This window comes from Pseudogymnoascus destructans (genome assembly GCF_001641265.1).
Source record: "Pseudogymnoascus destructans isolate 20631-21 unplaced genomic scaffold scaffold_14, whole genome shotgun sequence".
Classification (NCBI taxonomy): domain Eukaryota; kingdom Fungi; phylum Ascomycota; class Leotiomycetes; order Thelebolales; family Thelebolaceae; genus Pseudogymnoascus; species Pseudogymnoascus destructans.
In genome coordinates this window covers 313,986-338,369 of record NW_020167533.1, presented here as the reverse complement: position 1 = coordinate 338,369, position 24,384 = coordinate 313,986, and the positions used below count along the sequence as shown (strand labels likewise).

The following is a 24,384-nucleotide window of genomic DNA, read 5'->3' as shown; positions in this document are numbered from 1 at the left end:
TGAGCTAGGCACTAAATCCATAAATTGCTACTATTTAATTACCGATATATATGTTACCTCGATAAATTAAACATGTTCATTTAGAATGGAGCGATATATATATGGGCGTTCCGGACTGACGAGGGATTGTTTCCGTGGTCATGAATTACGATACATCAGTAACCAGGTTCGGTCGCTTGCGATTGCCAGCCAGGCGAGCGATAGTCGCTCGTTTCTATGTTTTGCGGAGGGTCCGACCTTCCTCATCGCAGCTCACTGAACTCAGCACTTCCCAACCTCAGCTTCCTCCAGTACCATCCGAACGGTAGTAGATGCCAGAGCGACAGTAGTCCCGCTAGGTCTCTCACCAAAGAAGATGAGGACATCCAGACTGACCTTTGGTTAATGCGCGCAAACAAAGCCCCCCAACAACATATCCGCTACAGAGACTCAGCCGCCATCACTTCCCGGCTGGACGCTTGCTTGCCTCCGATTTGCTCGGAAATCGACAGGCTGGTCAACCTTTGACAATGGAAGTTGGCGAGAAAGCAGGCAATCTGGACCTGGGCAATGCGACGACAATATTCAATCTCACACTGTGGACAACGAAGCAGCTGAAATCTGCAGCGAACTTGACCCAGTACGCTCCTTCTGCAAAGGACCTCCTCCTGGCTGGACCACGGATGGGGATGAGGTTGGGTTCGTTTGTCTTCAAACTACCTCATACTATCGATGATGCATTCGGCGCTCGATGGGCCCAAAGTGTCACCACAGAAGCCCTCGACATCGGCAGGGTTGAAGTAACCTCGAATACAGCAACAATGGTGGGGGAGATGGCAGGGTCGGCAATAATGGACAATCCAGCAAACGTCGCTCCAAGCCTAACATCCAAAATATCATTGGAAAGTGGTCGAAGTTTTGGAAACATGGTAGCATATGCGACAAGTCGCTGGAGTTTGGGATGTTTCCTGATGGCCATCATTGTGAACCGAACTCAGGTTTACGCTTCAACACGTCGACCTCTTGCGCTGGGGATCCGCACAAGACTGGCTCTCAGGGCCCTTCCAATTATTATCCTAGCGATACAAGCTCGCTGGCTTCTCCAATCTATACAATGCCAAACTTCGCCGGACTTTGGTATGCTTCGGTGGGGCAATGCAACAAAAACGTCTGAGCTCATGTTTACACAAAATGGAGGGCCGTTGCATACCATGAGCACCATCCTGCTACTTGGGGCCTCCGATGGGGATTCATGCCGTGCTGTGAGAATGGTCCCCCCTATAGAGGAGGACCAAGCCGATCCACAAGTACTGAACAGCCCACCGAAGCTTTCGGGATCACTGGCGATGCTGTGGCCCCTGTTCCAATCCTTATGTGTTAGTCAGTTCGTGGAAACTCTCTCCTGTGCTGTCCAAGGTCGCCATGTCGCATCGGAAACTGGTATGACTTTGTTTGAACACTCCCTGACGTTTGCAGAAGCCGATGCAGCTATCAGTTCGTCACTCGGATGGGGCCCGTTTGGTGGAACACCATCAAAAAAGAATCTAGATAGTCACACAAAGACGTTCTCGGATACATCGAATAATTCTGGGACATCAAGCAGATTTCCAGAAATTGCAATCAGTCGGTCGATGATCATGCAGCGGATCAATACTCCAGCAGAAGTTCTTCTCATCGGTTTCCTTTCAAGCATGAGCCATATCACGAGTCATATTCTTGGCATTTTCAACCTTCAGGGCCGATTTAGGCTGTTGAGCACCGCATTCTGGGGACTCTGCTTCATGGCAATGATAACCCGTAGTATTGTTGACTTCTCTGTCGATGATGCCTCTAATCAGAGTCTGCTTAGATTCCCCACCGTCTGCATCATTGGGTTTATTCCGCATCTGATGATACTCGCCGGAATATTACTCTGCGCGGCCATATATGGCTTTGCCATTCTCTTAGCTGCCTTAGCACCACCGCATGGCGTTCAACCACAGAGAGGATCATTTTTACGAAATCTAGCAGCAGCGCATAATAATATGCAAGCTAGCGTTCCTTTGGGGAATATCCGTGTTAGCCTGCATATGGACTTCTATTCGGCTCTCCTTAAGATTGGGTTTAGTGCTTTAACTATGGCGAGCCAAGCCGTCTATCTCAACGAGAGCCTCGAGGTCAATATTAAACATCAGACATGGCTTGAGGATGAGAGACTACGAGAGATTGAAGAGACAGGAGCACATTGGCTGGGACCAAACTTTCGTCAGGGGATGGGGGACGGCTCTGGCCTTGTTATCAATAAGGACCATCTGTCAGCAAGGAGTGGGTATGCAAGAGAGAGAGTTGCACAAGACCCTGGGAAAGCCAAACCATCCGACAAAATCGTACGGGATGGGGTTGGTGCCACAGAAAGGAGCGGAAGATGGATTATGGCCTTCGAATTTCTGGCTGGAATTGCTAAGCTTATTGCTAGCTGGTTTGCCGTGGTTGCAATTAAGGTGTTGGCCCGATTGGGGGTCCGTGGTAGGCCACTGTGGCTACACTGGCTTGTCAAGAACAAGAGTGCAACCCAAACTGCTGCGACCAAAAGAGACGTCAAAGGTCCGGAACCCGAGACCTTGGATTTTTGGCTATTGAATAATGAGGGGGAGCTAATGCTGCCCCCGGATGACAATGTCGACGTTGAACTTGAAATGAGGCGCCACCTTCGAGGTGACAATCCACGATGGTCTCCTCAAGACGAGCAGCAACTCGATTCAAACCTGTACGGCTGGTGGTTGAAAGGTGGTTGGTGGGGAGGGGATGACAATAGTGGACAGTTCGTTCCACGGAATAGCGAGGTGGAGGATGATATGACAAGTATGATCTCAACATCTGATATATCAACCGATCAGGGTTGGGACTCAGAAAGTGACGAGGATAGTGGGCAACGGACGCCAACTCAGAAATATTTGTTTATAGATCGAGAGTCAACCCCAGTTCCGGATACACCCCTATCATCCGCTGAGCTGGCACGGCTACTAAATCCACAGACTCCAGATCAACGTGCCGAAGCTCAGACTTTAGCTGCACACTTAGGCAGCGACACTATCATGACTCGTTCACGATATCGAGACCTGCACCAGCGAGAGAAAGCAAAGGTTCTGATGTCAACTCGGCTTCGCCCTTCGCACCTCCATGACGTTGAAAGGCTCACTCCCGAAGAGGAATCCCAGCTGCTCGAATATCTTATCGTTTCACGTCGTCACTCCTCAGGAAGCGCCACTGTTGCCACATCTGAGCCATCGTCATGGGCCGAAGGGGCATCCGGGGTGGGTGATGGTGGCCCACTTTGTGTCGTGTGCCAGAGTACTCCAAGGAGTATTATTGTGTGGCCATGCCGTTGTTTGAGCCTTTGTGATGACTGTCGGGTGACTCTTGCTATGAACAATTTCGACAAGTGCGTCTGTTGTAGGAGAGACGTGGGTAGTTTTAGCAGGATATTTGTCCCTTAGTGTGCTTACATAGACGAGTAGTCACGATTGCTGTAGCATTATTTACACAAAACACAAATAACAGTTCCAAATGGATACGAAGATAATTAGTGCATCAGAAAGTTGTGAAATTGGCATATAGTAACCTATGTGTGTGTGGTCAGCTTGTCGCATATCTCTCCATTGAACTCTGCTGAGGTAGAGGTATCCGTAATGCTCCACCCTCTACATCCCACCCCATTCGATGCAAAATGGACGAACGGTGTTTCCTTGCGTGCCAGGACCTTCCCCCCCAATGAGAAACCCTTTCTTTACACCCGTGCCCAAACGCCCACCGCCCACCAGATCAATGAGGGGTATCTCTTCTTCCCAATCATGGCCAACGGCAAGGAAGTGACTGTGGAACCTCAAAGGATCCCCAGGGTAAACAGTATAGTCGCAGCCAAACCGAAGGCCGGGTGTCATGAAATAGTCGAGCGCATGCAAGTGGCAAAACAGTGCGTAGGAAGCCGGCACAACAGGATCCGGTTGCTGTATGTGACCTTGGGACAAAGGCAATACGGAGCTTGTAGTGGTTGTCGTGACGGCATAAGGTGCAGAAGAAGAGACGGATGGCGTGGAGGCTGTTGGCAGTGATGGATGATCAGGGAACAAAGACTCTTCCGAGGCTGAGCTGTTTGAAAAACTTGTCACGTCGGTTGGTTCTGTCGAGGACTTGGCAACAGTAGACTGCAACGTATCTTTTGAGGCTCGTAATAGAGCTTGTTTGGCTAAGCCCTTTTCAATTTTCTTTTGCGACACCTCTTCCGCAGCTCTCCGAGACTTCCGACCTTGAGACCTGAGAGAATCCAAATATTTCCTTCTGTCATCACCTACAAGTGTACTGAATGTTTCACGATGTTGTGATGCATCGTCTACAATATATGCTACCTCTTTCTCGACGAGAAGCCTAGCTTCCTCAGGAAGCAACTCGACAGGAAGACCAAGGAAGACATTTTGTTGAGGAACTTGTGGAATGCTGCCAATAAGGACACCACAGATGTGATGGGTTCTACGTAAGTAAGTCACGACGTTGATGTCGAACACCAAGTACCGCCCTGCAATCCTGGAAATCGGGACTGGTCCGTCGATCATTGTGCTCCCAGAAGCCATCTTGAGATAGTCAAGGTCAATAACCTATTCCTGTAAAACCATTTGTGTCAGTCAGTGAGTGTGACAAAAAGGTGCTTTGGGAGTAATGTGGAAAGTAGTAACGATAAATCATTAATTAAAACATATATTTGAACTTCATATCCAGAGACTCTGGTTCTCAGGGGATTGACAGATTGTTGAATCATATCGAAGATGGGATCGGAATAGGATTGGATGTACTAACCATAACAATCAAGCATTGGTATTGCTGAGTCTGACAATGTTCAGTTTCTTTGTGCGGAACTTTTACACTTTTAAATGTTTGGAAACGAAAATATTTTGAAAACTTATAGTTGACATACGGCGCTAGTATAAGGTGCTTATTAAGCAGATTTGTGGGATGTGCCCTTGGCGACAGCCCTATGGCACGTGATTTATTTTTGTGCCACTGGATAAAAACTCTCACTCATTGTACTGAAGTGTGTACAAGGCACGAGTTCTTCGTGAGAGAGATCTATCCCATCCCAAAGGATTTAGTAGGATCAAGGTTAGTCTCCTTGCCATTGCATATTTCCGCTCCGGTGTTGATAGTCGGACATGCCTTTTGACACATGGCTTCTGCCTTCCACAGCTTGCTACCGCATCTTTCCCAGAGCTCAGGTATATTGGTTTACCGTGGCGCCTCCTGTCAACCTCTCAGTTTCAGAGCTACGGACTCTTTCAGTGCCGCATCGAGTACTCGGTATGACCCCTTTGCTGCCTCGATAGCATTTTCCGACAAAGAATCGTAAGAAGAATGTCCGTCTTCCGAATATCCCGTGTCAAAATCCCCCTTCGCCCAGAGATCTGTGATCTCGTCTCGTGAAGGTAAATATGCTACCACACAGGCTGCTAGTATCTCTGAGTGCTCCGAGGGCACCGGATCTAAAACCAAGGTAGGCTGTGGAAGAGTTCCGGATTTGGCGGACACTTGTAACTCTCGATCCCTTACTACCGCTGCTACCCCGCCGGAGACCATGTCCACGCAGTCAATTCCTGCATCGGAAATAGCGGCAGAAGCAACTGTAATACAGCCGCTAAGAACACTCATCATACCCCACTGGCCCGCTGGTCCTGATTCAGCCTGGTTGTCGTCCTCCCACCATTGATCCTCCTCGCCCTCCAAAATCGTGATAACAACGTCGACTCCGCTTTTTGGCCATCGGTCTCCAATGACAACTCCCCTCAATGCCGTTTCGAGGTGCATTGCAAGGTCACGCTCGCCTGGATATCGCTGGTACCCACGCCTCTTCCGGGTGGCAAATGGGGCGTATTTAACATGAGCTGCCAGGACAACATGGGGCGAAAATGGTGCAGATCGGGGCAGTGGTCGTGGCCCATGGACAGTACAGCTTATTTTAATCCCCGACGATGATAGCGACGACAACTTGGGGGTTGATGATTTCGGCTGTGATTCGCATTCGAGATATGCGGAGCCTGAAGCAGACGGAGTGACACCAGTTTTGAGAACTGTAGCATGTTAGAACGGCCGCCTTTATCAAGAGGTTTTAAATAATTGCGACTGACAAATCTTCCGAATCACATTCGGCGCTCTTGTTCGAGCCAATCTGCTCTTCGTCTCGGGGCTGCTTCCATCACTGCCCGTAAACAGTGGTGGTGCCGTGCCGCAGCTGGGTCCGTTGATGCGGCGTCTGTCGGCCATTTCTTGGGCAGAGAGCTGGTGTCGTAGAAATGCGATGCGCTCAAAAGTTCCCAGGTCTTCCTCCGTGAAGGGCATGCTAATCGCACGCTAGGTGGAACGATTATCCGTCGCTAATTGCTAGCTTGGGAGTTTTCTGGAGCACCTGTCCCGCTTTAAAAACGAAAACTTTCAACTCTCAAATCCCCTTTACATTCTACAAACGCAATGAATGCTGGCAAAGATCCATGTTCAAAATCGCCTTTGCAGCATACCTACTGTATTGCGCCACGGTGTGAGCATTCAGTTAATACTGTAAGTACTGTCATATCATACATTCCCCTTGCTCCTGATGAAATTCTTTCACAGAGTTCTGGCGATTACCTGAGCCAAATCGAACAACATGCACTACCATCTGAAGCACATCCACCTTCAATCATTATCCAAACATTTCTTTGAGGATCTGGGCTGACAGGATTAGAATCATAGGAGATAGGAACTATAGGAAAGTTTTATTTTTTGGCTGCAATGGTAAGAGCGACCTCTCTTCTTCTTCCAATACCTGGAGTTCCCTTGCGAACACTCCAATCCGTTTCCTGATGAAAAAACATTTCAAACAGTTCTGCTTCTGAACACCTTGATGATATCTTATTACCAAAAATATTTTTCTGAAAACATTCTCAAACACTGTTATGCAATGATTACATTTCAAGGCAACAACTAACGAGACAATAGGCGGTCCTCAATATCCTCAATCACCGGTAAAGGTAGGAAGCAATACCTTTCGTAAAAAAATCAAATGCCATGATGACAACAGCTTATCCATTCAACTAAGTCGTATTCGGCCGAGCCACCCTCCCACACCAGACTGGTCTTCACAGATCGGAATGATCGGTTGTGGAGTTTTGAGGAGCACTTAATTTGGCTTTCGGGCTGGGGTGTCACTTGTGTTATGCTGGCTTCCGTGTCTCAGGTCTTCTCGTTGCGTCTTGGAACGTTAGGACCTGAGGCCGGCCGAGTTGCTTGAGTAAACCGGCCTGTCTGAGCATATTTCATGTTAAATTATGATGGATATCTGCATTGTCGTGGGTGGCTTTTTGCTAACAGACACTAGTTCTGCATATAGCACCACCTTTTCGTTCTCTTTCCTGAAGTAATTAACTTCATATATGTAACTTGTGAGAAGTTCATAGTTGGTCTGATGGGCCCCGAAATAAATATTATACCAAGACGTTCTGCAGCACGATTATAGTGACATGGAAGTTGTAGTATCGCGTCAAATACTGTCAATAGTGAAGACTTCACATGCCCCCTATTGAGCTGTACGTCGCCAAATTCGATCTGTTGTAGCCCCACAGAAGTAAAACACATCGTTGAAGTATCAGTCTTCGTTCCTGTGGACTTCTTCCCGTCTGTTCTGTTCTGTCTGTCCCTCTCCTGCATTTTCCAAATATGGCATCACGTGACATGGCCATCACAAAGCCTTTAGCGGGACCATGTTTTTCCCCTCCGATTGGCGCGCCTGTTTCAGCTTTTCCTCCCTACCAAAGAAGAAAGGTGGCCGCCCAAGCAAGACCTTGTACTCGTCTCGTACATACGCTCCTCGTTTGAACCTAAATTCCGCGCCCAAGGGGAACTGAAGACGTCGTTCCTTGAAGTGACGACCAACGACTATACACCCACCAGCCAGACACGACGCTTGTGGGAATGCAATCCCGTCTGGCGACGAACAGTCCAATATTGCTGGCTTTTTTCAAGGTCAATTGCGCTCACCTCCGTATTTAATCGCAACGGGCACCTGTGTTCAATCGCATCGGTGTTCCGCAAACGTTGGGGACCATCGACTGGCCTACTGATCTCGATTTCCAACTACACGACGTTGGAATACTGTTGGCCACAATTGTCTTAATGTTGCCATCATATGCTTCTCCATCGCCGAAAATGTTATCGAGACATCAGGCAAATGCCTATTCAAAGGGCCACCCATACCCACAAGGCGGCACTGGTACCTTCACAATTTCTCCACATAGGTAATGCTTTCCAAGATCGAGTTGAATACCCTGTGCGGCAGCTGACCAGGTGCTGGTTGTAGGTTCCAACCCAGAAGTTCACCGACTGCATTAAGAAAACGGCGAGCCCTTTTAATACGACTTGCTATTTGCCTCGGCGTTGGTTTAGTCTTTTGCATCTTTGTATGGCCTGGGGTGTCAATAATGCCTCTGATAACACTGGGTCTGCCTTCATCCGGGGAAGATTTCCAACTAGAGACTGTGCGGTACTACGACTTATCCAATGTTGGAGGTACTGCGAGGGGATGGGAAAGAGAGGAGCGTATCCTCCTCTGCGCACCATTACGTGACGCGGAATCACATTTGCCGATGTTCTTTTCTCACCTGCGGAACCTCACATACCCACATCATTTAATCGACCTCGCATTCCTTGTGTCGGATTCCAAGGATAGGACCTTGTTGGTGTTAACCGAGCTTCTCGAGGGACTCCAGGCCGAAGAGGATCCAAATCAACCATATGGCGAGATATCCATCATCGAGAAGGACTTTGGTCAGAAAGTGAACCAGGATGTGGAAAGTCGCCACGGATTTGCAGCCCAAGCTAGCCGGAGAAAGCTTATGGCACAGGCGCGGAACTGGCTACTCAGCGCTGCCTTGCGGCCTTACCATAGCTGGGTATATTGGCGAGACGTTGATGTTGAAACCGCTCCTTTCACTATCCTGGAGGATTTAATGCGACACAATAAAGATGTTATTGTCCCTAGTAAGTGAACTGAGGTAGAAATCCCCAATTTACCATAGGTCCTAACACTTTGGTGCTAGATGTCTGGAGGCCCCTGCCGGATTGGCTAGGGGGGGAACAACCATATGATCTTAATTCCTGGCAGGAGTCAGAGACAGCATTGATGTTGGCAGACACCCTCGACGAAGACGCAGTCATTGTCGAAGGGTATGCAGAGTATGCCACATGGCGGCCGCATCTTGCCTACTTGCGAGATCCATATGGTGACCCGGATATGGAAATGGAGATTGACGGCGTGGGTGGAGTTAGTATTTTGGCTAAGGCTAAGGTATTCAGGTCTGGGGTTCACTTCCCAGCCTTCAGCTTTGAGAAGCATGCGGAGACGGAAGGGTTCGGAAAGGTACGTCCCAACATCTAGCCGGTGCAACGTGAAGCTAAACATAAATCAGATGGCGAAGCGGATGAAATTTTCTGTTGTAGGCCTACCACATTACACCATCTGGCATTTGTATGAGCCAAGTGTTGATGACATTCGACACATGGAGGTATGTTATATCTCGTCCTATAACAACCACTCGACTAACTTGATGTAGGAAATGGAGCAGGAGCGCCTGGTACGTGAAAATGAAGAGAAAGAGAAAGCTGAGAGGGCCAAAAAAATTAAGGAACAGTTTGATGACCCCAACAGCCAGTGGGAAAAGGATAAGACGGATATTCAAAGCCTGGCTATGCTTGAGAAGGCAAAGGGGCAACAAGCAACCGCTACTCGCGTTGCTAACCCTTGAGAGATCATGACGGAGAAGAACCCACCCAAGGCAGCTGTAAGGGCAAATTTACGCCACCCCATACTGGAATTGTATCTGACGACATATATAGACACATCCATGCCAGTTTATCGGTACGGGTCAGCTGGGTGGCAGTATTTGGTGGGGGTGGAGATAGTCTTAACGCGGTTTGTGTTATGGAAATGTATACTATGTAAGTGTTGTAGAAAGGGAACAGCACGGGCGGAATTGTCATGTGGACTTGATCACCCTCCCAATGCATTGGCTATAGAAGGCGTATATTTCAAGGGAATCTGCATATTAGTTATTGTGGTTTACAACCAGCTGTGCTCATACATACGAGTGACGAATTTCTCGGCCGTAGACCTGGATACAGTGTAGCTGAACTCAGTGCTATTGTCATTCTCACTGAGACCACCTGTGACCCTGTAATCAATTATTCACACCTGGATTTTATAATTCACAAGATTCTAATATAGAGGTTCTGTCTTGTTTATCTGATAACGACACGTGACTCCAGTAGATAACAACGCGACCGGACCAGTTGACCCTGGATCGGGACACGACGCGGCATGGGGGAGCTGTGCCTCCGAAATTTATAGACGTTCGAAAGTCCAACGGTGGAGACAAGAAAGCCCACATTTTCTTGACAGGTGATCTTTGTCACCCTGAAAAGTTCTGGGCTTGACGTTTTTGCTATTTGTGAGTTCTTTCTCCTGCTCGAGCCTCCATAATACACCCTGACGCAGCTTGGGAGCGACTTTCAACAATACACCACTAACTTTACTCAGCTTGGAGGGACTCCCAACAAGACACCACCAACCCAGCTCGCTTGCAGCTACCCCAATTATACACCACCGACTTGACTCAGCCTGCAGCGACCTCCAACAATACACCACCGACCCAGGTCCGTTTTGTAGCGACCTTCATACCACGTTTGCGGATACAAGTCATGAGCGGCGATGAACAGGCCAGAGAACTAGGGAGAGGCCGGACAGAATTGGAATCCCATATGCCATTTCAAGCCAGCACAGGTGAATTCACGGGGGATATGCCGAACCAAGTTCGCCAAGCACCGTCTTCGCCCAACAGACGCCCAGGAGCCTTTCCAGTTTCAGTTTCAGTGGCCATCGACCCGGTAGCTCTAATAACAACAGAATGTATAACCGTGGCATCTGCCATGCGTAAGCATGCTAGATGGGCCCATTCATCGGTTTCGGCTATCCTTGGTGGGAGTACAAGCTCTTCAAACTCCGTTGCGGAAGGATCCAGACCTTCAATGCCAGGACGCAGCCTTTCTGCTCGAAAGGGGCAGCAAGTTCGACCATCTCTTGTTGAATATGACAGCCTAGCAAACAGGTGGGGGCTGCGGGGGAAGAAGGGAAAGAGCATGCAAGATAACCCCTTAATGGCTGGCTTTGGACGCTTGAGGCGGGACTTGATCGGCTGCAAGGGTATATGTTCATTGCTATGAATATATAAGAGCATCTAGGCTAACTTGCTGTGTAGATATTCGCAATTTCGATACTCCTGCGCTTCTCCACCCATTCCTCCAGGTTATCCAGGCATCCGCGACCTCAGCCCCTATTACCTCGTTGGCTCTCGTTGCTATCACGAAGTTTTTCTCCTATAATCTAATAAGCCGTGATTCTCCTAGGTTAGCCCTAGCAATGCAGTCGCTGTCGGCTGCTATTACGCATTGTAGGTTTGAAGCAAGTGATTCCGCAGCCGACGAGATTGTTCTCCTACGAATATTAAAGCTTATGGAAGGAATGATATCAGGACCTGGAGGAGAGCTGTTAAGTGATGAAAGCGTCTGCGAAATGATGGAGACTGGCCTTAGTATGTGCTGTCAATCGAGACTGTCCGAGTTACTCCGTCGATCAGCGGAGATGTCGATGATCAAAATGTGCCAGGTAATATTTGAAAGATTGAAATACCTCGAGGTTGCGGCAGGAGAACATATCGAAGCTTTAGACGAAAGCACAAAGGAAGATATGGATGGTGTAAAGATGGATCCGTCCGCAAATGGCAACGACGCTGTTGCCTCGTCACTATCTGCGCCAACAGAGTCTGAACCGCTACCAAGCGTAAATTTGGACGCCCCACAACGAACGGAGGCAAGCGGTATGCCAACAAGCAACTACGAATCCGAAATTGGCTCCGGGCCAAGTTCAGAAGCTTCAGAAGACATTGAAATCAAGCCGTACTCGCTTCCATCGATCAGGGAACTCTTCCGTGTTCTAGTCGACCTCCTGAACCCGCAAGATCGCCAACATGTGGATGCCATGAGAGTCATGGCACTACGTATTATTGACGTTGCCCTTGAAGTTGCTGGCCCGTCCATCTCCAAACATCCTAGTCTGGCATCACTCGCCGAAGATAGACTTTGCCGGCATCTGTTCCAGCTGGTGAGGTCTGACAACATGGCCATACTCCACGAATCTCTGATAGTTGCTGGCACGCTCTTGTCCACGTGCAGAGAGGTGTTGAAATTGCAGCAAGAACTGTTCTTATCTTACATGGTGGCGTGTCTACACCCACGTGTTGAGATACCAAGGGAGCCAGGCATTGATCCATCACTCTACTCTGGCGTACCACAAGCTCCCTCGCAAACAAATAGCGGCCGGTCGACTCCGGTTCCTATCAAGGACAGGCAAAAACTAGGTATGGAAGGAGGCTCTCGGAAACCAGACGCGAGAGAGGCTATGGTGGAGAGTGTGGGCGCTCTTGCTCGCATTCCAACATATATGGTTGAGTTGTACGTGAACTACGATTGTGACGTGGATCGGAGTGATCTTTGTGAGGACATGGTCGGCCTTCTGTCACGTAATGCCATCCCTGACTCGGCCACCTGGAGTACGACAAGTGTCCCACCATTGTGTTTGGATGCTCTCCTGGGTTATGTGCAGTTTATAAGCGAAAGACTCGACGAACCACCTCGAAGCGGAGATTATCCCGATCAAACCCAGTTGAGGGAACAACGAAGGAGGAAGAAAATCATTATCAAGGGCACAACAAAGTTTAACGAGAGTCCAAAAGCAGGTATAGCCTACTTAACGTCTCAAGGGATAATCGATGACTCAAGCGATCCTGATTCTGTTGCTACGTTTTTGATGGGAACTAGCCGTATCTCTAAGAAAGTACTGGGCGAGTTTTTGTCGAAGAAGGGCAACGAACCCATCCTTGAGGCTTTCCTGAATCGATTTGATTTCTCGGGCAAACGTGTTGACGAGGCGGTGAGGGCTCTCCTGGAGGCGTTCAGGCTACCAGGAGAGTCGGCTTTGATTGAACGAATCATTACCTATTTCTCGGAGAAGTACTGTGCGCAGTCACCACCAGATGAGATCGCAGACAAGGATGCGATATACGTCCTGACGTATGCCATAATTATATTGAACACAGACCAGCATAATCCCAACCTTAAGTCACAGAACCGGATGACGTTGAATGACTTCTCGAGAAACCTCCGTGGCGTAAACGGAGGAAAGGATTTTGCGCCACAATACCTTCAAGATATATTTGACTCCATCAAGTCGAACGAAATCATCCTACCTGACGAACACGACAACCAGCATGCCTTCGATTACGCCTGGAAAGAGCTGCTGCTTAAATCCGAATCGGCTGGAAATCTAATCTCCTGCGACACAAACATTTATGACGCTGACATGTTCGAGGCAACATGGAAGCCCGTTATTGCAACTCTGTCTTATGTGTTTATGTCTGCCAGCGATGACGCTGTCTTTCACCGAGTTGTCACAGGATTTGATCAGTGTGCTCGAATTGCTAGTCGGTATGGTATGACGGAAACTCTGGACCAGATTGTGTACTGTCTCAGCTACATTAGCACCCTTGCAACAGTAACCCCAGCAAGCACAGCATTAAACACGGAGATCCAAGTAGAGGATACGAGTGTTATGGTCAGTGAGATGGCTGTTAAATTTGGGAGAGATTTCAAGGCCCAATTAGCGACTGTTGTGTTGTTCCGTGTCGTGTCCGGCAGCGAGACTGTTATCAAAAATAGTTGGATACATGTGAGTGTCTAAGAACTGTAAATCTAATCTGGGGAGGCTAATATTTTATTAGATTGTCCGCATATGGATCAATCTGTTTGTTAATAGCCTGATACCACCATTCTTCTCTGCTGCACCGAATAGGATGCAAATTTCACCCATTCCTCTGCAGAACCCATCGCAGGTCATCGACCGTGGAGCCAAAGCCACTGATGCAGGCCTCTTCTCAGCATTTACTTCGTATATCTCGAGTTATGCTGCCGATGACCCACCAGAGCCATCTGAGGAAGAGCTTGAGAGCACACTGTGCACAGTCGGATGCGTAAATGCATGCTACATGAGCGATGTCTTCGCAGATGTCATGTAAGATAATCTCAAGATACGTGAGTAACCCATAAACTAACATAATTTAGGGATTTGCCGGCGGAATCCTCACAGTACCTCATCGAAGCATTACTCTCGCAATTGCCAGATGATCCTTCCTCTACGATTATAGCGGTAAAATTCGATAACAATGCTGCGACAGTGAATGGCCAGAAAACCCTTAGTGATGGACTAATTTATGACCCTGCTTTTGTCTATGTTTTGGAGCTATGCACCGTCCTGTCTCTGAAAGACGAGAGCTCCGTCCTTCAGTCAGGAGAACAGGTGTCAGAAGCACTGCAGAGTGTAATCCGGGATTCTGCGAACTACCACCCTACACTGGTTGCCAGAGCTGTTTTCTATCTCCTCAGTCTTTTGCATGCAAGTTATGTCCGTATAACCGAACCCCTATCTCTCTCTCCTTTAGGCTAACCAAACTTGTAGGAACACTCATTCGTACGAGTCCCTGTCGTACTCCATACGATCTCTAGCTTCAAAAATGGGCTACTGGATAAAGCGGCGCCTACTATTCTTGAAGGGATTAAGGCTTGTATCGAAAGTCCAGGTCCCCTACGCAATGAAATAATCACCTCGCCTGACTTCTGGGTCATCTTACGGGCGCTTTCAAAGAACCAGCAAGCGTCTTCAACTGTTTTCCATATTTTGGAGGGGGTTACAACAGGGAAGACCCCACCTTCGATAATGGCTGACAATTATGAGTCGGCCGTCTCTCTTTTGAATGATTTCGCATCTGCTGGAAGTATTGGATCTGTGCTGGAGCAAAAACAGGATACAAGATCTCGGAGAGGCCAGCAGACGAAGCCTTTAAAAGCCCAGTAAGTCACATTTGAAGCTGAGTTGTAGGCAAGCTAACATCTCAGGTCTGACGAGGTCGTTGAAAGAGGCGTTAAAGCAGTGGGGATGATATATCACCTTACGCCTAGAATTCCAACTTTGATGAAGCAATCCCATCTGGAAAGCGACAAAGGTCAGTAAAGAAAGTATGATATAATGAAGGCATGCTGACACAACACACAGCCTGGGAAGCGTATTGGTCCCCCATATTCAAAGCTCTGACAACTCAATGCATCAATCCCTGTCGTGAAATCCGGCACCAAGCATTTTCGTCCCTGCAACGGTCGCTTCTGTCAGAGGAGCTCAAGTTGGGCAGCCAGCATTCATGGACAGCCATATTTGAAGAAGTCTTGTTTCCATTAATCTTCAGGTTACTTAAACCTGAGGTTTACTCGACCGATCCAATTGGCATGAGCGAAACACGGGTCCAGGCGGCAACCTTACTCTGCCGGATTTTCTTGCATTATCTACCTTTGTTGTCGACGTGGGAAGGGATGCTTGACTTATGGTTGAAAATTCTTGACATAATGGACCGACTAATGAACAGCGGACAAGGAGACAGTCTAGTAAGTCAACAATTGAGGGAGGGCCGAGTAAATTACTGACTATTGGACCTTAGGAGGAGGCTGTTCCAGAGAGCCTGAAAAACATTATTCTCGTAATGTCCACTAGCGAGTATCTTGCGCCACAAGTTGAAGACCCTTCTCAGGAGAAGCTTTGGACGGAAACTTGGAAGAGACTTGACAGGTTCTTACCGGATCTTCGCGGCCAGCTTGGTCTGGAGTCAAAGGAAGTGGCCGTCGATAGTCATCCACCGCCCCCGGCCACCCCCGAGAACACCGATATACCCTCTTCGTCTACTGAGTAACAACTTACTTACGTATGCAATGTCAAATCAGTAAGTAGTCCTCGGCGAATAATGCTAGATATTGATGGGGGGCAATCGTGTGCATAACCAATGTACATAACTTATGCCAACTTTAATTACGAGTAACTTGCTGTCGCACTCACTCTCAAACACTGCAACTTGTCCTTCAAGTTAACCTATATTCCTAGCGATTTATGAAAACTCAGGGGAGTTTTCATAAATCGCTCATATGCTGCTAAATTGACTAACGTAGGTCGTGGCCATACCGGGCCTATGGCCATACCGGGAATCTGGTCACGTGACTATAATGAAAACGCCAATAACTTTTTTATTAGTGGCTGTAACGTAAGTCGTGGCGTAACGGGACGGATGGCATAACGGGACGCTTTGCCAGAGCCACCCGCAACCCACCAAAATCAAGGTCACATGACCAAAATTAAAACGTTAATAACTTTTGTAATAATGCTTATAATGCTTAACGTAGGTCGTGGCCATACCGGGGCCATGGCCATACCGGGATGGTGGGGTAAGCCACCCCTTCAAAATATGAGCAGCTTCAAAAAAATTGAAAATAGTTCTACCATTACCATGCTAATTCATCTATATCACTGTCAAATAGCTCCTCCTCACTCCCATCATCAATTAGATCAATTATAGATGTTGTAACTTGTGGAGTTGTTGATATTTTCGACTTTTGTGATGTAGCTGTTGTTGCTGCTTCTGCTTCTGCTACTTGCGACTGCAACTCCTCAGTTGTGATGTGGAATTGACCCTTCAAAACTGCTCTCTTGCCCTTATTTTGTACTCTGCGCTTCTGAATAATTGAGCGCAAGTTATCTGTCTCCCTTTGTTGTAGTATGTGGCATGTATTGAGCCGCTCTGTCTCATCTGCTAACTTATGAATATATCGCTTTGTAGGAGTGTTGAGAATGCCACGACTTATTGTAGAAGAGAGTACTGTATTTGCTTTGTGAAGTGTTGGAAAATCAGGTGGACTGCTGTTCAGAAATACTTTCTCAAAAATGTCATGCTCTGTTGGAGTCTTTGGCCGCACTATTACTGCATCTGTTGTAGGAAGCGTAGCTGCGCGGATAACTGTCTGCGGTTGAAATGGCTGTAGCCCACTCCCTCTCCAAGCAGAAGCTATATTTGAATTTGAAAATGCAGCTGCTCTTGCTTGTATGTATGCATCCATCCATTCTGCTTTCTGTATGCATAGGAGCTGCGCCTCATTAAGGTGTGAGAGGGCTGTTGTGAGGTGTTTTTTCAAAGGTCCAAAAATTGCAACATCAAGTGGCTGTAACACATGAGAGGTATGTGGAGGTAGTATAAGTAGCGATATGCGATTCTGTATACAGTGTGATATGAAGCTCCCACTTATATGGCTGTCATGGCCATCACAAATAAGGAGCCTTTGTTGTAGTTGTCCATTTGGAAGTGTTGCTTTTGCTCTTGTAGAAGGCTCAAAAACGCGTTTTAGCCACTCATATCCATGAAGATTGCTTGTCCATCCCTTTGTATTTGCAGAGAAGTGCCATTTGCTTATAACATCCTTTGGAATCCAGCTCTGTAGTACATTCTGTCCCTTGAAGATAACGTAAGTCGTGGCGTAAGCGGCGACATGGCGTAAGCGGCGATTCTGGCTACCCCACCAAAATACAGGACCCGGCCACCTCACCAAAATCCAACCACCCAACAATTATCATACTAGAATGGTCAGACGGAGGAATAAACAGGCTCAAGAGCTTGATTTGCGACTGTCTGAAGCAGTTCTAGGAATTAAAACTAGAAAATACAAATCTGCTCAAGCTGCAGCCATTGCTTTGAACCTAAGGCCTGATACTGTGCGGAGACGCATCCGTGGTACACTAACACGAACAGAGGCACGCCAACAGCAGCAGCTCCTATCAAAAAATCAGGAAAAGACACTTTTAAAGTGGATTAAAGGGCTTACAAGTAGTGGCTATGCTCCTAGTCACCGGATTCTAAGAGAGGTTGCAGAGGAAGTGCGCTCAAACAAGTGCCGGGTCTTCCAGGTGAGTTGGTGGATGTGGTTGTCAATTGACCAACTTGGCTTCTAAGCTCCGCTCCTAACCTCTACTCCTGACTGAGCTCAACTCCCGAGTCTCAGGAGCCAGGACTCGGCTAAGCTGACTAGTGGCTTGGCAGACCCCATCAAATCAATCGGCCCAGGAAACTCGACCAGCTCAGCAAAGCCGACCAACTCAGCAGAGCCGACCGACCCAGCAGACCCGACCGACACAGCAGTCCTGACCAACTCAGCAGACCCAAACTCAACAAGAGCACATTCCTAACTTACCCCTTGGGCAAGATTGGGTGCCACGGTTCATTCAAAGACATCCTAACTTATGTGTTAAGCTAGGAAGAAGGGTTGAGGCTCAAAGGATGAATGGGGTCACAAAGCAGGTGTTGAAGGCGTGGTTTGACGCATACAAGAGCCTCACAACAGAGCAAAAAATCGAAAACTACAACACCTACAACATGGATGAGACTGGATTTTCAATTGGAACAATGCAATCTACACGAATTATAGTCAATTCTACACTTAGGACGCGTTTTCAGGCACATCCAGGAAGGCAGGAATGGGTCTCTGCTGTTGAGTGCATCTGCATGGATGGAACAACCACCGACCCCCTCATTATCTTCAAGGGACAGAATATACTACAGAGCTGGATTCCGAACGAGGTTATAAGCAAATGGCACTTCTCAGCAAATACAAAAGGATGGACAAGCAATCTTCATGGATATGAGTGGCTAAAACGCGTTTTTGAGCCTTCTACAAGAGCAAAAGCAACACTTCCAAATGGACAACTACAACAAAGGCTCCTTATTTGTGATGGCCATGACAGCCATATAAGTGGGAGCTTCATATCACACTGCATACAGAATCGCATATCGCTCCTTATACTACCTCCACATACCTCACATATACTCCAACCACTTGATGTTGCAATTTTTGGACCTTTGAAAAAACACCTCACAACAGCCCTCTCACACCTTAATGAGGCGCAGCTCCTATGCATACAGAAAGCAGAATGGATGGATGCATACATACAAGCAAGAGCAGCTGCATTTTCAAATTCAAATATAGCTTCTGCTTGGAGAGGGAGTGGGCTACAGCCGTTCCAGCCACAAACAGTCATACGTGCAGCGACGCTTCCTACAACAGACGTAGCAGAACGGCCAAGGACTCCAACAGAGCATGATATTTTTGAGAAAGTATTTTTGAATAGCAGTCCACCTGATTTTCAAACACTTCACAAAGCAAATACAGTTCTGTCTACTACAATAAGTCGTGGTGGTGTTTTGAATACTCCTACAAAGCGATATATCAATAAGTTAGCAGATGAAACAGAGAAACTTAACACACACCACATACTACAGCAAAGAGAGACGGATAACTTGCGCAACATAATTCAGAAAAGAAGGGAGCAAAAGAAGGGTAAAAGAGCTGTTTTGAAGGGTCAATTCCACATCTCTACAGAAGAACTCCGGTCGCAAGTAGCAGAAGCAGAAGCAGCAACAGCAACAGCTTCACAGAGGCCTAGAACAACACCACGACTTATAGAGGAAGCTACAATTGAGGAAATAGACAGAGAGGGTGAAGAAGAGCTATATGATAGCGATTTGGATGAATTGGCACTGTAGTAATTGAATTATTTGCGATTTTCTAACTTGGTGGTTTGGTGGCCGGGACCTGGATTTTGGTTGGGTATCCAGAATCGCCGCTTACGCCATGTCGCCGCTTACGCCACGACTTACGTTATAGCACAGGAGTTTATAAGCTTCTTTGATATAAGAGGGTTAAACCCCAATATTTTTATTAGAGGAGTAAAATAACACGCGGCAAGTGCGCATCGGGAAACCGCGTCCCCCGCATCAGGAAACCGCGTCTGCAATAGGTAAGGCCCGTGCACGGATGCGTCGCCGCTTTCACGGGTATAAAGACTCGACCACCCCCTCCCCACCTCCCTCGCCCATCAACTTTTACTTTCCTTCATTCCATACCCCGATAGCCTACACACACCGCCTCGCTTGCGACGCTCTGTTGTCTGTCATGCGCCCATCTTTCGGCCCTTCTGCTGTTGTGTGGCCCCCACTGCTGCCACGCTCCCCACAGCCTCACCGCAGTTAAGACACTCCCATAGGGCTCGAATCCGCGACGATCCTGCCTCGATACCATAACATCTACACTCCGATGGCGGTCAGCGCGTGGAGCCTGACTCGCATTGGTTGTGATGCGAGGTCAGCAGGAGCTGAGGCCGGAGCGCCCTTGAATCCGCCTCGCCAGCGAACCGTTGTCCCTTCCCCTTCAGGCATATTACGTCGAAGATTGAGGTGCCGCAGGGCTTGGAGACGCCCACACCACAGCGCACAGCCAGGCTTTTCTAGACGGCCATGCTGCAGTTGGATACCCCGTCCGACTCGAATCCGTGCCGATCTGCCTCCATAACTTCGACACTTTGACTACAGTCAGCGCCTCGAGTCTGCATCACATTGGCTGCGAGTCTTCGAGACACACATGCCGCCGCATGCAGCCAGTCGCGAAAATGCCTCGTGCGGTCTGCAGTCCGCCGCGCCGCCATTAATGACGAGTTGCGATCCACTCGATAGGTCATTTGCGTGGGATTGGAGTTCATGTGGCCATCTCAGCACAATCATCGGCGAGGCTGTGAAGAGCTGAGCAGGAACGGGATGGCAACCTCGGAATTTGATGTTGTAATTGGCTGATTTGACAGACATATCTCAATTAGGCATAGGAAATCCCTGTGCCAGACGGAGCGGTTTTGGCTCTGGTATAATTTAGACAGGAAGATGGCAGGAGGGGCACTGATGCGAGAAGATTACATATGAGCCTTTCGATCCTCCTGCCTACAGTTGGCGGATTGCTTGAATATTTCAAATCAATTTTGACGCGCTCAACATGGCCACCTTTGTCCCCATACCTTATAACTATGTGCCAACTGCCCCGCGTTCTCGGAGCACAACAACCCGCAGCAAACCTGCAGGTTTGCGGCCGGCCTCAACGCAATCCAGACTCCTCACCGAGGACTCCCGCGGCAAGCCGATGGGAGTCACACTTGACGCTCTACGGCCACTGGTAGACGCAGCAGCTGGTGAGAATGGGAGCGGTATGACCAGAGATCAAGGTATGTTCTGAGATACCAGTGCCAGCTGTAGCAAGCATGACTAATCGTTGGGAACTTAAGTCAACAGTAGCTTTGCATATAGCGGCAACAATAGCGAAAGCGATGGCGATTACTACTTCCCCACAATCGAGGAGCTCTTGCAGGCCAAACTGGAAAAGGAGGGCTTTGGTGTGGGGGGGCCGGACAAAGAACACATGATAAGCGGAGCTGTGGAAGAAAGCTTGGGGAGGGCCGGCTCCGTCGACCATAGCACATCAGCATTGAGCGACAGTTCTAGTGGTCACCAATGTAAGCACGCCTGATATCTTCTGTTGCATATGGCAAACTCTGACATGATGATTCTTGATGTTGTGTAGGCAATTCAATTGTACTGGAAGATGACAAGTCTAGTGCCTCCAAGGATGAAATCAACTGCGGTAGTCTTCGCAGAGGAAGCGAGGACAAGGACCAGGGGAGTATTGGTAGCATTGAGGCTTTGTCCAACTCGAACATTCCAACGCCTCCTTCCGATCCCTACTCGATATTGGATTCCATGCTTCTCTCGAGCGAGCCGTTGCACGTCCACATCAGCACACAGGACCCTTTTACGGCTTGTTCTGAGTTTGACCCCACAAAGCCTCTCCTTCAACATGATCACAGCCAGTCTCCACGCTGGCCCAGATTGTCACAACAAAATCTACTCAGTCAGGAAGTTCTTGCCTATCCCAGGCAAGCTAAGCCTGCACTTGATAATAATACCATCTCTGAGGAGAAGCTGCTACAGCAGCAAGACGAGGAAGAGAACATCAATAGCAATTACGATAGACTGCGACCGTCAAACGAAATTACGGCGATGGTAACGCCAATGACTGAAATGGGCGACGAACTCCATCTCTCCACGAGTGTGATTAGAAGGACCAGCGTAGCCAAGCGCCACAGAATCCTCCCCACCCGCAGTCAATCCCTGGAGCCAAGCGAAGAATAACCGACGAGCAACAGCGACAATTGCAGCGACGATGAGCTCGGTACCACCGAAGCTAAGTCAGACGAGAGGCAATGCTCTACCAAGCGGAAACAGCCATCTTCCTCTTACGTTGGCCTAACGCAACGGAAGCGTGGGCAGCATCTTCAGCTAGTGTCTACCCAGCAAGCAAGAAATTGGTCCCCACAGAGACACCGTTGGAAGCCACACAATTATGCTTCAAAAGTTGCATTAGCCTGCAACGGTAACAGCCAATTACCTTCGCCAGCCCGTTCTTCTCTGGACTACGGCACACTCAGCGAATCATCCAAACACAACCAGCCACTGCTCACTGAGGTCACGTTCCGTCCCCATTCTCCGAATTGCTTCTCTTTTTCAGCGTTCATTCAAGACCATCGTGACGAGCCGGAATTATCTTTTGCCCAACTCTCTAAACTCATCGAGTGCGTCGGCCATTCTGGGAATATTGAGGACCTTACGATCAAGCCGCTAAAGCAACATTCGTTCCTGGTGACTGGTTTTAGCCGGCGTACGTCTTCCCGCCCTTCTCAAAGTGGGAGGACTGTAAGGTCTACTACAAACGCATACCTCGTCCCGCTAGGTGCAAGGCGTACCCAGGTAGACAAAAGCAGTAGCGCGAGCGCTTTTCCATTACAATGGCGAGAGCCGTCAAGCCGCATCGTTGACTATGGTTTTGGTGACGGTTCGAGCGAGGATGAACTGGGACGTTTGGACACAAGAAAGTATAGTCAATGGTCAGAGTCAAGCAGGTCCGATGTCGATGGTTTTGGCGATGGTGATCTTAACACTGGTAGCGACGGTGACGCATATTCGAGCGAGGATAATGTGGGCCGTTCAGATGATAGGAAATATAGTGAATGGTCACCGCTTGACAAGCAGCGCTTATCAGCGTACAAGAAGGAGGGCAAGTCTTGGGAGTGGATCTTCAGCAAGTTCCCGGGCAGGACTAAGGCCGCAGTACGCACGCGCTGGAGCACAATGCAGCCGAAGGTAAAATAGGTCACTTAAAGCTATTACAGCCTCCACATTGTGGTGTGCACCATTATGGTGTGCACCATTATGGTATGCCTCGGGCGTCTATAGATAGGATAGAGCAGATCTAATGCGATGTATGAATATGATCTTCCTCACCTCACCTCCCCAGGGACGACGATGGCTCGAAAACTTAAGAGCATTCTGCAACGCCGCTTTTTTGTCTAATAAATTCCTTCTGCTTTCGCCACTCGTCATTGCTCTTTCTAACTATTTTATTTAGAATATGCGTAGACAGTTGAGTGTCCTAGATTTCCGCTGACTCGAACCTCTCTTACGGGCATTTGCGCCGATAGTCACTACTATTGCAAAACAGAACGACCACCGTTCTTGTGATAAATATGGAATAACGGCATTCACTGATGTAACTCCATTGCCCGACCCCTTTTCTTAGACTTTTTGAAGGCTCTTTTGATCCCTTGAGATAGGGACGTATCTGGCGTAACGTCTCGCGAAGGATCACGGCTTGATTGACTATTAGCTTCCTCTAGCAGAGACGCAGCATCATGACTTGATTGGCGAGAGAGATGGTGGCTTTCCAACCCCTGTGAAAGTCCAGATTCCCCCTGGTCGGATTGCTGCGAGACCTTGAAATCTAAATCAGGCGGTAACTCATCAATAACCGTACAGATTCTTTTGAGGTAAGTTGGCATCCATGTGTCGTAGACAACAGTCGAAGGACGCCGAATATATAACTGCCCCTTTGTACTCCTGGACCTCAGAGCACAAGATGTGATAATTGGGAAGAAGCTTTTCAGCTGCTTCCGAATACTACTCGACTCTGCAAAGAGCTGGTTAGTATGGCCAAAGGAGTACCCACCGACTCCTAGCTGGAGCAAGGTGATCTCCTTGCTCGAAACGTCCATTAAACATCCTGCATACCAGTCGGATGCGAATCGCTGGGATTTTGCAATCCACCGTGAAGACAGACGCCGCGCAGGCGGACGCTCGATGGAAATGAAAGTGGTAACTTCTGACTACGAAGGGATCACTGATATGCCATCGAACCCACTACGAAACCAGGAGGTTTCTCCCCCACCGCAAAAAACCCTAGTACATAGGTTTACGCCCATGCATATATGCGAAATCAGTGCAAATGCTTTCCACCACGAGATGATGCGAAACGACTCTGAGTTTTTTCAGACTAGCATCTACGAAATCGATCAGATCATTCATGAAAAGGAGTTGGTAGAGGACGAAGAAATGCTCCACCTCATCCAGCAGAAGCTTCCGCATATGCACCGGAAGTACACCGATGTCTTTTCGAAGTTGGAATCGGATCGAATCCCCCCCCCACCGCATATACGACCACAAGATACAG

At 48.3% G+C, this 24,384-nt stretch overlaps 7 protein-coding genes across 7 annotated transcripts; 4 read left to right on the top strand and 3 right to left on the bottom strand.

Annotated features, from left to right (window-relative positions):
- Nucleotides 1-509: 509 nt before the first annotated feature.
- VC83_05595 (uncharacterized protein) lies at nt 510-3,436 on the top strand (the record flags this gene model as incomplete). Its single annotated transcript, XM_024469215.1, has 2 exons — nt 510-3,272; nt 3,431-3,436. 2 exons carry the CDS (start codon nt 510-512, stop codon nt 3,434-3,436), a joined length of 2,769 nt encoding a protein of 922 aa, XP_024323147.1.
- Nucleotides 3,437-3,546: 110 nt separating this feature from the next.
- SEN34 (tRNA-splicing endonuclease subunit) lies at nt 3,547-4,922 on the bottom strand. The gene is made up of 2 exons (XM_024469214.1): nt 4,810-4,922; nt 3,547-4,616 (listed from the first exon to the last, which is right to left on the bottom strand). Exon 2 carries the CDS (start codon nt 4,584-4,586, stop codon nt 3,660-3,662), a length of 927 nt encoding a protein of 308 aa, XP_024323146.1. The 5' UTR covers nt 4,587-4,616; nt 4,810-4,922; the 3' UTR covers nt 3,547-3,659.
- On the bottom strand, nt 4,923-7,627 carry MTR3 (3'-5'-exoribonuclease). Its single transcript, XM_024469213.1, has 2 exons — nt 6,132-7,627; nt 4,923-6,074 (listed from the first exon to the last, which is right to left on the bottom strand). Exons 1-2 carry the CDS (start codon nt 6,340-6,342, stop codon nt 5,254-5,256), a joined length of 1,032 nt encoding a protein of 343 aa, XP_024323153.1. The 5' UTR covers nt 6,343-7,627; the 3' UTR covers nt 4,923-5,253.
- Nucleotides 7,628-7,841: 214 nt separating this feature from the next.
- Nucleotides 7,842-10,222, top strand: ANP1 (Mannan polymerase II complex anp1 subunit). Its single transcript, XM_024469212.1, has 6 exons — nt 7,842-8,273; nt 8,336-9,015; nt 9,075-9,394; nt 9,444-9,539; nt 9,588-9,815; nt 9,871-10,222. The coding sequence occupies exons 1-5, from the start codon at nt 8,152-8,154 to the stop codon at nt 9,777-9,779; spliced, it is 1,410 nt and encodes a 469-aa protein (XP_024323152.1). The 5' UTR covers nt 7,842-8,151; the 3' UTR covers nt 9,780-9,815; nt 9,871-10,222.
- A 130-nt stretch (nt 10,223-10,352) lies between these two features.
- GEA2 (GDP/GTP exchange factor for ARF) lies at nt 10,353-16,015 on the top strand. Its single transcript, XM_024469211.1, has 9 exons — nt 10,353-10,481; nt 10,571-11,233; nt 11,289-13,813; nt 13,866-14,155; nt 14,206-14,545; nt 14,600-14,991; nt 15,037-15,143; nt 15,194-15,576; nt 15,630-16,015. The coding sequence occupies exons 2-9, from the start codon at nt 10,732-10,734 to the stop codon at nt 15,876-15,878; spliced, it is 4,788 nt and encodes a 1,595-aa protein (XP_024323151.1). The 5' UTR covers nt 10,353-10,481; nt 10,571-10,731; the 3' UTR covers nt 15,879-16,015.
- A 4,272-nt stretch (nt 16,016-20,287) lies between these two features.
- On the bottom strand, nt 20,288-20,642 carry VC83_05590 (uncharacterized protein; the record flags this gene model as incomplete). Its single annotated transcript, XM_024469210.1, has 2 exons — nt 20,288-20,360; nt 20,422-20,642. 2 exons carry the CDS (start codon nt 20,640-20,642, stop codon nt 20,288-20,290), a joined length of 294 nt encoding a protein of 97 aa, XP_024323150.1.
- A 181-nt stretch (nt 20,643-20,823) lies between these two features.
- Nucleotides 20,824-22,013, top strand: VC83_05589 (uncharacterized protein; the record flags this gene model as incomplete). The annotated part of the gene is made up of 3 exons (XM_024469209.1): nt 20,824-21,049; nt 21,110-21,337; nt 21,406-22,013. 3 exons carry the CDS (start codon nt 20,824-20,826, stop codon nt 22,011-22,013), a joined length of 1,062 nt encoding a protein of 353 aa, XP_024323023.1.
- Nucleotides 22,014-24,384: the final 2,371 nt, after the last annotated feature.